The following is a 12,482-nucleotide window of genomic DNA, read 5'->3' as shown; positions in this document are numbered from 1 at the left end:
GCATCTTAAAAGTCAAAAGTTCCAGTTTCCCAGATGATGATGACTACTCCAAACACATTTAAGTTAAAATCAGTATATTATTAATAAGAACTGAGTAAATCAAGAGGGGAGAGATTATTAACACAGTTTGAATGTGAGAACTGATGAAGCTGAGACTTTCTGATAAACTCACATGAGAAGAAAAGGTTCACAAATAATATGAAAAGTGTATTTTCTCTCAGAGATGTCAGTGCTGCTGTCAGTGACCGTCTGTTGTCGTTGAGCTGCAGATGTTGATGATTTGTTCTCTGTCGGTTTGAAGACGAGATAAAGATGAAGGAGGAACAATGAGAATTTGTTACAGGATCATTTTCCACGTGTTACTTTGGTTTTAAATGTAATGTTGCCCCCTGCTGGCTGGAAATGACGAGTGACTGATTACAGTTGTAAAGTTAATGTGTAACTTTGGGTTTATGGCTGTCACGAGGTTTAGAGAATCTATGAAGTCTGATATTTTAAGTGATAAACTCTGAATAAGTGTAATAGAATCATGACTGGTGTGTATTGCATATCAAGCTGGTTCAGATAGAAACTGTTGATTTCATAAATGGAAAAGTCACGTTGCTATTGCACATATTATGTAAGATGGAAACGATTGTCCCATTGTAAAATGGTTCTATACACTGATAAGGATAGAAAATCTGTGTGGGTCGGTGCAGCTTCAACATTTGTAGAAAGTCAAATAACGTTTTACTTTTGTGCAAAGTTCTCTTTCTGTTTTCCATGTTTTCTTGATGAAGGAACAGAATCAGCTAAATGGAAATTAGCTAATAAATTGTCTTATAATTAATTGATTAAACTTGTTAAATTAATGTTTTTGAAAGTTTGCACTTACTTAAGTACATTTAACAGTTGGAATGATCTATTCTAGTTTTACCAAATAGCTGCAGTTTTGTTTTCATGTAAAAAAAAAATATTGTGAAACACACAATGTATTCTGTGTTTTAAACCTCCCACCAGCTGAGATCCAGTCTGACCAAGCAACACTTCGGTCTGAGACGTGCATCAAGACATGGGTGGTGTTAAGTTAAAGCTGCAGGAATCTAAACAGGACCTTTTCTCACATTTATGACTTTTAATGGTGTTATTAAAGTTTATTTTACTGCTTTTTCACATTTACTTTGAACACTTTAGGAGCAGAACTTCACTACAATCATCTATTTCCATTGATCAATTGTTCCAAAACATCAGGTGAAGCTTTACTTGAAGGAAATCTATTATATGTATGTATTAAAGGATTTAAAAATATGTTTATACTTTTAGGAATGATGAATGGGCCCTTTTGTCCTCCTGTTACCCCCCCCTCCCCCACCTGTCTTCGTGGACCTTCTCGGTGATGAGTCCTTGACATCGAGGCGGCAGACGACTGCACAAAGGCCGTTTTTATCTATTTTATAAAACTGTGCTGACTTAAAATTTTCAATAACCCAAAAACAGAAACAAAACTAAAGTTCTAACGTCAAACTTTCTGCCCCGACAACCCAAAGAAATCAACAGAAGATGCAACGAGACCTTTAACTCACCTCCTTCTACCTCCGGCCACAGAGGAATCAATCATATCCCCCTGGAAGCCACTTGAGGCTTAAACACGGAAGAGACAACATTTATTTTAGAGGCTGAATAACCTGGGATCTGCAGCGGGTCCTTGCCTATTAATAAAGACCATGAATCTTAATTGCTTTTCATGATATACGGCATCGGCTAATGGAGAGTCTGGCCTTCTGACCGTAAAATTAAATGTCACGTCGTCACATCGGAGATCATTAACATACAAGACACCGAACCCCTGACGTCACACGAGCCATAAATACACAAATTACACACAGAGGTGCAAAGTGGGTCTTTGTGGGTACCCGTCTCCACCTGTCACCCGTTCCCCCAGCTGACAGGAGAGTTTTACTGCTCGACAACAAAGAAGTGAAAGCACAAATATAACATCTCCCCCAGAACAAGGCCTCTGAATAACGTGCATGAATCAACCTGACTCAGTGACCCGTTGGAAAAATCCTCCGCTTGCTTCAAAATGTCAGACGCCTCACGGACCACGAGGCCTTGAACGCTTTAGCATTTGCGCGGCACCGAGTAATTACGTGGTTTTATGAGTTCTCCCTGCTTCGTATGCAGCTCGAGTTGATTCAAATGGCCCAGCAGAATTTAATGAACTGGTGGCGCGAAAAAAAACCAACTAAACATTAGTGATTTGGTGGCGGTTTGTCCAGCTGCTCCCCTGAGGGACGCTGCGGAGAGTGACATCAGAGACACCGGCGTTTACAAAGTCAGTGAAAAGAGTCAATCAGGCTGAGGAGCTGGTAAAACATGGCCGTGCCCTTGAAGCAGGGGCCACGGCACTTGTGTTTTTTATTGATCCCATAATTCACCTGTGACTGCCGGCTGATTTACGACTGGTGGATAGACAGGATGAGACTGTGGATGCTGCTGACGGCTGTGGTGGCCAGTAAGAGGGAAGAGGAGGGTGGCAGGAGGGGGGGGAAGAGGCTACATCTCAAAGTATATAACCCGGTTGGAACCAGCCGAGCATGGACAAGTCTTCTTCTTTCCTGCCTGACGACCTCCAGAAGAGTCAGAGCGACTTCCAGCCGCAGCGTGACCATGAAGTGTAACCATCTCCTGTCCTGGGCCTTCCTGCTCGCCGCCTCCGGCCCGGCGCTGGGCCACCCCATCACAGAGTCTGCTGAGATGCCCTATCCTGGACCTGGTAGGTGGAGGGTCACACCTCCGTTACACCTGTTATTTACTACATTGATACTTGATCAGACTTTTTAGTCATGGATCTTGGACAATTCATGTGTCCTGGACCATCAATGCTGGATTTCTCTGCCTAAAACATTACACAGTTCCCTGTTCAAATATTCAAACGGTTATTATCAATTGTTGTAGAATCTATTGTGACAGAAGCGTTCAAGCATTGGAAGCATACCCTGTCTCTCCTGTTCCGTCGTCCTCAGCGTCATTAGAGGAACGAGGAGTCGGCTCCCTGGATGATCTCTCTCTCTCCGAGCAGAACTACCCCCCTCAGGACGGAGCTGGTCTCAGATACGCCACCCTCATATCTGGGGAGATCAACAGAGACGGTAAGAGAACACATGAGATATCAGTTAATCGACTTAATCCTGGAATAATCTGCATCTTCTCCGGCATGAGGCCGTTTGGAGGCATTGATCAGACGTGTGTAGTTTAAACTCTTTAAGTCTTTACTAGTTTTCCTACCTCTGATCCTCGTAACGTTGTGCTTCACGTTCCCTCAGGTGTGAGAACAACAGGCCTGTTTCCCAGAGGCATGAAGAGAGAGGTGGGTTTTCTTCAAACGTCTCCAAAGTCAAAATACAAGACAGATAAACTGTGAGTAAAATGTTAATCTCTTCTCTTTCAGGTTCTACTGGAGAAACAAAGTCTCCTGAATCCGTTCAGCCACGTGTTCGGGATCCGGAAGCAGTTCAGGAAGAGAGCGGGGACCACTGAGTGTTTCTGGAAATACTGTGTTTAAAACGTCACTTAACGCTACACACAAGAAACAGGGCTCATACAAAAACACGTGCAGACAAAATCCACATCATGCTTGTTTGTGCACATTTGCCAAGTTCATGTTCTCACACACACATAGAAGCAGGAATGATTGGGACATGTTGCTTCAGTTCAGGACGTTTATTCATTTTACTTCTACATTTAGAAACTACATTTGTGATCAAAGTCTCTCTGAGTGATGTGAAAGGTTAAAGCAGAATATTAATAAACAGGTATATTGTAAAATTTTGTGTCTTTTTCTTGAAATGCACTTCAAAGTAAAAGGAGGAAACAAAAAGACGTTCCAGACTCGGTTCTCGAGTTTTCTTCAATTTTTTCATTTTTTTATTATTTTACAGCAGAAAGAATATAAAGCATTCAGAAAACATCTTTCCATATTTTAAGGGCAATTCAAAACGTTTTGCATGGCTTCAGCAGCTGAAATCTTTTTTTTTTTCCTTTTTTTTTTTACATATCCATCGAGTCAGTGACGCTTGTACATGCACAATTACAAAAATAAAACTTACAAACAGGAGAAGGGAAGAAAAAGGAGGTAACGCAAAGACACATTGGGAGAACCGAGAGGAGATGAACGTTTTTAAGGGGGGGTGGGTGGGGGTGGGGGGGGGGTCACATAACAGGGAGAGACAGAGAGAAAGACAGCTATAGAGGAGAGGAAAATAGATCTAACACTAGTTCACATGCAAAGTGTCGAGGACCCGGAAACTTTCTATCAAAGCAGGGGTCTGTTTTTTTTCTTCTTGGTTTTTGGAATTGATGAAAACGTGCAGTTCAGTAAAGGGTGCCATATAATTGCTGTGTCCATAAACTACTGAATGCTTGTCTTGCAATACTGGCATTTGCATAAGAGTAAGTCGACTACATGTGTCCAATCATTTGAAACTTCACTCGGCCTATAGGTCTCCACAAAAAGAGTTCTTTATTGCTCTGTGTCCCCCGAAGGGAACGTGTCGTTAAAACGGTTTCTGTTGTGTTGTTCTGATGTGCCTGCCTTTCTCCGGTGTGGGTGTGTGTGTGTGTGTGTGGGGGGGGGGGGAGAAGAGGAGGAAAGGCAGATCCTCAGTTTCACAGAACACCTTGAAGTCGGCGATATACTAATGCAGAGAGCCAGCTTTCAGCGAACCTGTCATCCCATTCATAAATGGCAGTAAAACAAGATTTGCAGGTGAACTTTTTTGTATAATTTCCCTCTTAATCTCAACACACCCTCCACACTTTGTCACCTAGATGAATTAGAGGCCCTGAAGAACGGGCCGGAGTTCTACGAGGATTCGACAGGAGAACGTCAAATCATTTATCTTAATGAGCTATATATAACTGGGGCCTTTTGTCCGGGGCTCCACCGGTGTCTGTAACGTTTCGGCGCTACCGAGAGGAAATGGATTAAACTTCATATTCACTCATTCTAAAGACTTCAGTATCGCAGTGGAGGAACCGTCTGTCCTAGATTCTTCCCCAGAAAACATCGCTGAGACGTCTGGGTTCATTTCTCAGCTTCTCCTTCTGTCAATCACGTGTCGCGCTCTGTTTCCTCCTCCCCATTTTGGCACCCTGAGTAAAATACGTAAGGGAGGTGAACCGGCCCCTCGGCCCGGAGAAGAGCGGTGCCGCCCAATCTGACACCTGGACGTGACTGCGTGTGTGTCCTGTCACGTGTGGGGTTTCTTGTGCATGTGTGTGTGTGTGTGTGTGACGTGTCGATGCTGTAACAACGGCCTCCTAACACTTGTCCGTTTGTTCCTGCCTGAAGTTGGGAGCAACACTGATCAAATCGAAATGAATCGAAAAAACCAAAGGGGAAAAAAGCTCGAAAAAACAACCGTGTCCTCATGCTCGGCCATGGAAACGTCAGTGGCGACTGGGAGTGATGGTCGGCTTGTGCCCACCAGTCACATGCCCCACTGCCTTTCAGAGTTCTGTGACACGTCAAACCAACGCCCATCGTTTTTACAGAACAGCAATTCTTTTAGCGAGTCTATCTGACTATCGATTCTAGGAAAGTAAGCATGCTTCAGGTGCAGTTCTGTCACCCTGTTAACTATTTTACCCATGCAAGCATAATAAATCCTTCTCCGCTTTGCCACCACCACATTGCACCGGCTCTGCATTCCACACCACGCACTGGGGGATTGAGTGCAGAGGCAACAAACCCCAGTAGTGGCGTTTTCCTAAGTGGGATTTGAACGAGCTGTTCCCAGTACAAAACAGAAAAGAAGAAGAAGAAGAAACGTAGCATGTAGACAAGCTGGGGTGCTGCACTGATACTGGTGTGAAGGGGGGGGGTCGTATTGTGGTGAGTGTGAGGTGTAGAAGATACAGCACTGAATGGGGGGGGGGGGGGGGGGGGAACCATGTTCTCTGGGATTCCTCACGTCAGGATATGAATAGGCACTTTCTACATTAACACTCAGGGAAATAAAGTTCACGTCAGATGAGCGGGAAAAACGGGCAAACAATTTAGAAACAACCATTGGAGCCTAATAATCGTTTGTTTTTTAACAAACACGACAACACGTGGGGAGAGAAGACTCATGTTTTTCAGTGGCACTTGGCTGAGTTATCACACGTGGTGGGAACTTGGGAATCAGAAAAAACACTTTCTGGTAGCTCTGCTGGGGAAATATATATTATTTAAGGATTCATAGGCAGCAACCGACAGGCACCTCGAGACCAGTGTGCGTCTTCCTACACGTGTCGATCACAACTGCTACACACAAGACACATCGCAGGTCTCACAATTATAAATGGCACCGGTACATCACAGCCACCACTGACCCGGCATCGAGGTGACCTGCTTCTTTAGCACCTGCGACCGCTCAGCTCGCAAAATCCACTCGTGCACAGTTCGCTACACATGGCTTTTCTTTTTCAACTTGGTTCATTTTGGAATAACAAGGTCACATTTCAATCCCGGCAGCCTTGATCAAGGAGTTTTCTTTTCATTAGAACATTTATTAGTCAGATCTGGTCCCCGGATTAGTATGACGGGGGATAAATCAGAGTTTTGAAAGGGGCGGGGGGGGTCAATCTTTCTGGCAGTGACAGAGTAATAACGTGGATTTGCTTTATTGGGACGCCGAGGGCAAGGCTGCCTTTTACAATCTTCAGGAGCAGAAGAGATATCTCAGAAACGCGTCACATTCCATTTGCAATGACAACAAAGAAAATACAAATCTCAAACGCATCTATGGTAAATTCAGTGATGGTAAATGCTTCAGTTATCTGTGGGGACGGTGGGAGTGGGGGGGGGGCATGAGTTTTAAACTGCTTCCTGCTAGAACACGACGACTCCCTCTGCAAACTGTGTTAACCTCGGTGATCTATTGATCCTCCGCCAGTTGTGATCTTATGGTCTTTAGTGCTAGTGTGTATTTCACTGTATGATTATCTGTTCTGCAAAACAATTGAACTTAATTCTCTTCTTAAGCTTTTATAGCATTCACGTACCTCGGCACCATTGGCAAAATCTTCTTGGTAGCCCAAAACAAAAGGAAAGAAAAAGATAAATAAAACGTAGCCGTACTTTAAAGATAATTTTGCAGACTTCTCCTAAACTCTAAATACAGTTTTTTTACTTTTTCATATTGCATTAATATCATGCTTTAGCAAAATGTTCTTCTCAAGAACGATCAAAATAAAATAAAATACTCTAATAGTGAAATAGTTTAAACTTTACAGAGCATAGCCACTACTGCTTTTGTTTGTTTTTTTCCCCTTTTGACTCTGTTCATACTTTTCATGCACATAGCTCATTTTTATCCCAGGTATTTACACTATATACAAACAATACAACCATACTTCTTAGGCATTCAAACAAAACTATACAAATATTCTGTTTTTGTCTCGTACCTGTTTTTGACCCATTTTTAATGAATAAAATAATATATCTCTAAAATACAATCCCTTTTGGGTAAATGTTTTTTCCTACGTACTTTCAGCCTTCTTTATATACAGAAATCGCTCAATTGTCAAAAATATGGATTTGTCAAACCCCTATTTCGGGACAAGCTTAGGGACCCCTCAAAGAATCTCTAAGACGTCAAGGCAATGTATGTGATCTTCCCCTCAGAAGCCTTCACAGGCTCCGAAGTTCGTTTAAAAAGAACAGTAATAACCTGCATGACCAGAACCGGTACAACACAAACAAGGGGCAAGTTCTTCTCTCTCGTTAGGTGTGAGAGGAGCAATCTATCGAACAGAATGGACGAACACAGGGATAGCTTCATTACCGAGATGTCAGAACTCATGGAGGAGAAGATGGATGTGTGCGCCACTAGAGTGGGAACCAAATGGAAAATCATAGGATAGGCTGAAAGACTAGACCATAAGCACACAAGCAAAGACTTTTTCCCTCGCCAAGAATTCATGCATTTTTTTTCTTGGTAGGACTCAACAACATAGAGTCTGAAGATACAGATCATCAATACATTAGACGTGATGGAACGAATACATCGGACAGTATGGAGCAAATTCAAGTAATAAAGTGACGATATATACCATAAAGCATTGGGTTTTCTTTAAGAAATGGCAAAACAGAAATATTTTATGACCCCATCTGCATCCGAATGGTCAAACCCCGGACTACATTCAATTTGTAGCTCCACCCGTGTGGGCAGACTGGGTGGGGGGTAGAGCACAGTGGGACAGGAGGAGGTGTGGAGCTAAATTGAATATCACCATCTACAGCAGTGGTAGAAATGAGCGCGTGGGTCACCAATACATCTGGTTGAAGAAAATCCGTCCTCGAATGACTGGTCGCTTAAAAAAATATGAAATTACGATCAGAGCCCAGAGTGTTTTCTGCGTGTTCGCCCCGAAACCTCTGGGATCTACTGCAGCAGCCGTGATTCACGTCTCTCCAGGTCCTCAGACCTCCTCGGACATGTCCCTCCAATCGTCCAAAACCTCTTCACGTCCAAATAAAGACAAAGCAATCCACGAAAAAAGTGCAAAAAATGCCATGAAGCAAATGTTCAGCAAGCCCCCCCCCACTCCCACCCCGACCCTTAGAGTTTATAATCCCGTAGAAGTCGCCACTCTCTGTCCAAAATCAAGTCAGTGGAGAGAAAAGATATGTGAAAAAATGCTGTCGTACATGTAATAGTAGTTGAACCAGTAACACTGCAGAAGTAGTAATAATTGCAGTGCTTGCATTGATGTTTTTTTTTTTTATTTCCCATTTCTCTTGTAAAATGTCTCGGGTACAAACGGAAAAAAGAAAAACAGAGGAGTCAGGAGAGTGATGTCACATCGCGAGGGGGCTCGTCTGAGGGGCCTCATGTTCCCTGGCCCTTTTCAATTCTTTCACCCTGGAACACAGACAGAGGAGACAGGTGTCAGCAGAGTATGAAGGACACAACTCGAGTAACAAGCTCATCAAACACACAAACACACACACACACACACACACACACACACACACACAGTATCACACGACTCAGCCACAACTATCAGAACAATATCAAGTCAGTCCAGAACAACAGGAACTACAGCTGCTCTGTGAAAGGAAGCGTTGGTCAGGATGGAGCTGGACAAAAGGGATTATTATCATAGCACAGTTACAAAATCATTACTATATTATCTAATTACATAAATGATAAACTAGACTTAAGTGACAGAATAAGGACAGGAAATATTTTTAAGAAATGAGTTTAATTATAAAAAGTAGTTAGTACTTGTGACTCTTCCTGAGGTTAATACATATATGTGTTTTTTTTTTTTTTGGGGGGGGGGGGGGGTTCCTCACTTCAGTCGTGGGTTAATAAACCAGTGAGGCAAAACTGATTTGTGAATATGAGCAGTACAAATTAGATTCAATGTGATTAGTTCACCGAGGAGCAGAGTGGAGCACTCTTTAACCTTAACAATCGGATTTTAACACATCAACCTCCGTCACGTTATGGGTTTGGTTCTGCTCAGGCAGTTCTTAGAAGAAGGTAAATACTGGAACATTTATGTATTTGAAGAGAGGCCGAAGAGCTGGATGCATGTTTAGATGCAGTTTGAGCGTGTGTGTGTGTGTGTGTGTGTGTGTGTGTGTGTGTGTGTTTGCTGCATCCTCTCATGCACAACTGGTGAACTCCCTGGAGCAATGAATCCATTAGAGCTTTGTGATGTAGTCCTGGGGGGTGGGGGTGCGGGGGGTGTAGAGGAACCTATTGTTTGTTTTTCCACTGTGACCTATATGCCATCTCAGCTTCCTAACCTACTGTAACATCACACTATAGCAGACACGCCTGAATTAGAGTTGGTATTTCCACAATTCTCTAAAGACACCGTGTCCCAGTTCAGGACAGTAAACAACAGAGGTAAACATGTTGCAGGAATGTCAACAGGAAGGAGTCTGAAGGGTTGTGACAATCAAATGTTAAATCTTCTATAACGTGGTGCTGGTGTAGCTTCATTCAGCAGAGATCTTATTGTGCTTTTGATGAACCAAAGGGCAAATTGCATTCAACAGTCGGATATGGCTTTAAGCATATGGAAGACAGCGGGGGGGGGGGGGGACAGGTTCCCCTCCCAGTCTGTTGAGTGGCTAGAAACAGGACACAAGGCCAGTCAGACAGACAGACATCCAGTTGAGAAACAGCAGGCCCATAGCATGCCTGGAGGTAGAGGAGCAAGGCCCAGAGGTGTCACCACTCGACAACATGCAGCAGAATAAATAACAAGATGGAGGAAGAAGCCTCCAGCTCTCTGAAGCTGGCGATCATCTGCACAACCACACAAAACCAAAAGTCCAAAGGAAACAAAACTAAAAGGAAGAAACCGTCGTGAAACAGGAAGTCACTTCCAAGGAGAGAAAGACAGAGATAACAGAGAGTCAGAGAGAAGTGCCCGGTAAGTGTTGCAGTGACCTCGTCATTCAGAAGCATTTGGTTAGTTTGAGATCGGTTCGGCTCTAAATCTGAGCGTCTCAGTCCACCTGTGGCTCCGGTCGGCAGCCCTTCATGCAAGCAGGCATCAAGCAACAGTGATGGAGAAGGAGGCAGATTGGGTGGAGGGGTTGGGAGAGAAAGAGGAGGAGAGAGAGAAGGAGAGAAAGAGAAAGAGAGGGAAGGAAGGAGAGAATGCAAAGGTCGAGACAGGAGGAAATAATTGTATTAATAGAGAGTGAGAGTGAAAAACAGAGGCAAGATGGTGATAAGGAGGGAGAAAGAGGGAGAAAGAGAGATAGAGACAGAGAGAGAGAGAGAGAGAGAGAGAGAGAGAGAGAGAGAGGCACGAACTGAGTTGCTGAGGCTGCACTCACCCGCTTGAACAGTCTATGGTCCATCAAGGGGCTTGGCATAAACAGCAAAACAATACCAGAGAGCTATTAGCACACAGTAGGCACTGCGAGGGAGGGGGCAAGGACAGGTGGGGGGGGCCAAATACAGTGAGAGGGGGGGAGGGAAGGAAGTGTTAAGGTGTTGGAAGACATTTCTAACCATGGAGTAAAGAGGAAAAGTTAAGAAGTTTGTACTGGGTCTTACTGGTTAGCTCAGTGGGACATTATCCCTTTAGACCAGGCGCCAACCACTGAGGCTCTGCTTTGTTAAATGTTAAATCCTGTGTGTGTGTACGTGAGTGTGTCGGTGTGTGTTTCGGTGTCGGGGGTCTACCTGTGGCGACAGCGACGGAGGAACCTCATGATCTTCCTGGCAGCCTGATCCTGCCTCTTTGTGAGCAGACTACCTCTATAAAAACACCCCAGAGCCACAGATTCATGTTAATACGATGGGAACAGTTCAGCTGCAACTGAATATAGCAATCTGTACAGTTATTAATAACCAGAAACTGATTGTTCATCATCTTGAGAGTCTCTACCGAGCACTCACACGTCGGCTTCAAACAAAACGCTGCTCAACTGCATGGTGCTTCTGCTCCTTGTGAGGAATTATCTGAGAAAAGCTCAACTATCACAACTCAATGGAATCACATTAATGGTTAGGTTTATATTTCAAAGACGATTCAAATAAAAATAGAATTATTAATACAAGCAAGTGGCGAAATGTGAACTTTAACTAAAATGTTCAAAATAAATACATTTTTCCCGAAAAGGAGTAAGAAGAGGTTCTCCATATTTCATGCGAACATTTCGGTAAATGCCATCATCATAAACATTAAATACATCATAATGTAAATACAGACATCTCATGTTAAAATGAGTCTGTAGAGATGAGGCCGAGTCAACTGCTGAACCTGGTCAGTGCTCATCTGGTTTATTTACTGGTCACCATTAAAACCGAGCTGAACTGCTTGTTGTTGTTATGATGTTTGAACCATCACCGGACATCAGGTTCATCGCAGTGTTCAAGCAATGCGTACGTGTGAGTGCTCAGTCAGGGCTCCCTCTTCAAAAGTCCCAACTTCTCCTTCATCAATTCCTATAACATAACTACTGCAGTTAAGTTTGTAATAGACACCATAATAAAATGATTCCTTCATTAACATACTGTTTCTATCAGGATGCTTTTATGTACCTCAGTTTGTGCTGCACCAGGGCAGCAGCGGCCCCGCGGTGGTGAGGCTTCAGCCTCCCAAACTCCTTGTAGCTGCGGTAGTATTGCTGAATGAGCACGGCCGCCCTCCTGCTCTGCTGGAACTTCTTCTGTTCATGGTAGCTGCGAAATTTACTCTGGATAAGGATGGCGGCCTGCGTCATCTTCTTATAAAGTGCGTACTGTTGACGAGAACAAAACAACGTGATGTGATTTTGCTGAGTGTGTGTGAACGCTGCAGTAGAGGATCACAATCTGAAGTTTGTCATTGAATTCAGCTGCTGGTAGTGAAAAGCAAATTTACCTTCAAGGCTATCCATGTTAGCTTGCAAACAGAAAAGGGAAAGATTGTGAATGATGCACTAATATTCACCAAAGCTCTGTATTGAGAGTTCAGTCATTGATTCCTCTTGCATC

The 12,482-nt window shown here is 43.6% G+C and overlaps 2 protein-coding genes across 2 annotated transcripts in view; one reads left to right on the top strand and one right to left on the bottom strand.

Annotated features, from left to right (window-relative positions):
- Window positions 1-2,584: 2,584 nt before the first annotated feature.
- On the top strand, window positions 2,585-3,777 carry LOC133957316 (urotensin-2-like). Its single transcript, XM_062392832.1, has 4 exons — window positions 2,585-2,755; window positions 3,006-3,131; window positions 3,306-3,349; window positions 3,431-3,777. Exons 1-4 carry the CDS (start codon window positions 2,650-2,652, stop codon window positions 3,542-3,544), a joined length of 390 nt encoding a protein of 129 aa, XP_062248816.1. The 5' UTR covers window positions 2,585-2,649; the 3' UTR covers window positions 3,545-3,777.
- A 2,151-nt stretch (window positions 3,778-5,928) lies between these two features.
- The window catches only part of camta1a (calmodulin binding transcription activator 1a), a 272,323-nt gene continuing 265,769 nt past the window's right edge, over window positions 5,929-12,482 (bottom strand). The window contains exons 19-22 of the mRNA XM_062392299.1: window positions 12,048-12,247; window positions 11,187-11,261; window positions 10,835-10,865; window positions 5,929-8,891 (exon numbers count right to left, since the gene is read on the bottom strand). Of these exons, the coding sequence (XP_062248283.1) occupies window positions 8,859-8,891; window positions 10,835-10,865; window positions 11,187-11,261; window positions 12,048-12,247 (339 nt within the window). The 3' untranslated portion in view covers window positions 5,929-8,858. The remainder of the gene's footprint in view (window positions 8,892-10,834; window positions 10,866-11,186; window positions 11,262-12,047; window positions 12,248-12,482) is intronic.

The sequence above is a fragment of the Platichthys flesus genome, chromosome 7 (assembly GCF_949316205.1).
Source record: "Platichthys flesus chromosome 7, fPlaFle2.1, whole genome shotgun sequence".
Taxonomy (NCBI): Eukaryota; Metazoa; Chordata; class Actinopteri; order Pleuronectiformes; family Pleuronectidae; genus Platichthys; species Platichthys flesus.
This window is presented reverse-complemented; position numbering and strand designations above follow the sequence as displayed.

Bases quoted from the DNA above. Each gene is read 5' to 3' on its own strand.
- LOC133957316 (XM_062392832.1), top strand. From the start codon at position 2,650: ATGAAGTGTAACCATCTCCTGTCCTGGGCCTTCCTGCTCGCCGCCTCC. The intron at 2,756-3,005 runs GTAGGTGGAGGG...CGTCGTCCTCAG, and splicing joins GATGCCCTATCCTGGACCTG to CGTCATTAGAGGAACGAGGA. The intron at 3,350-3,430 runs GTGGGTTTTCTT...CTTCTCTTTCAG, and splicing joins CCAGAGGCATGAAGAGAGAG to GTTCTACTGGAGAAACAAAG.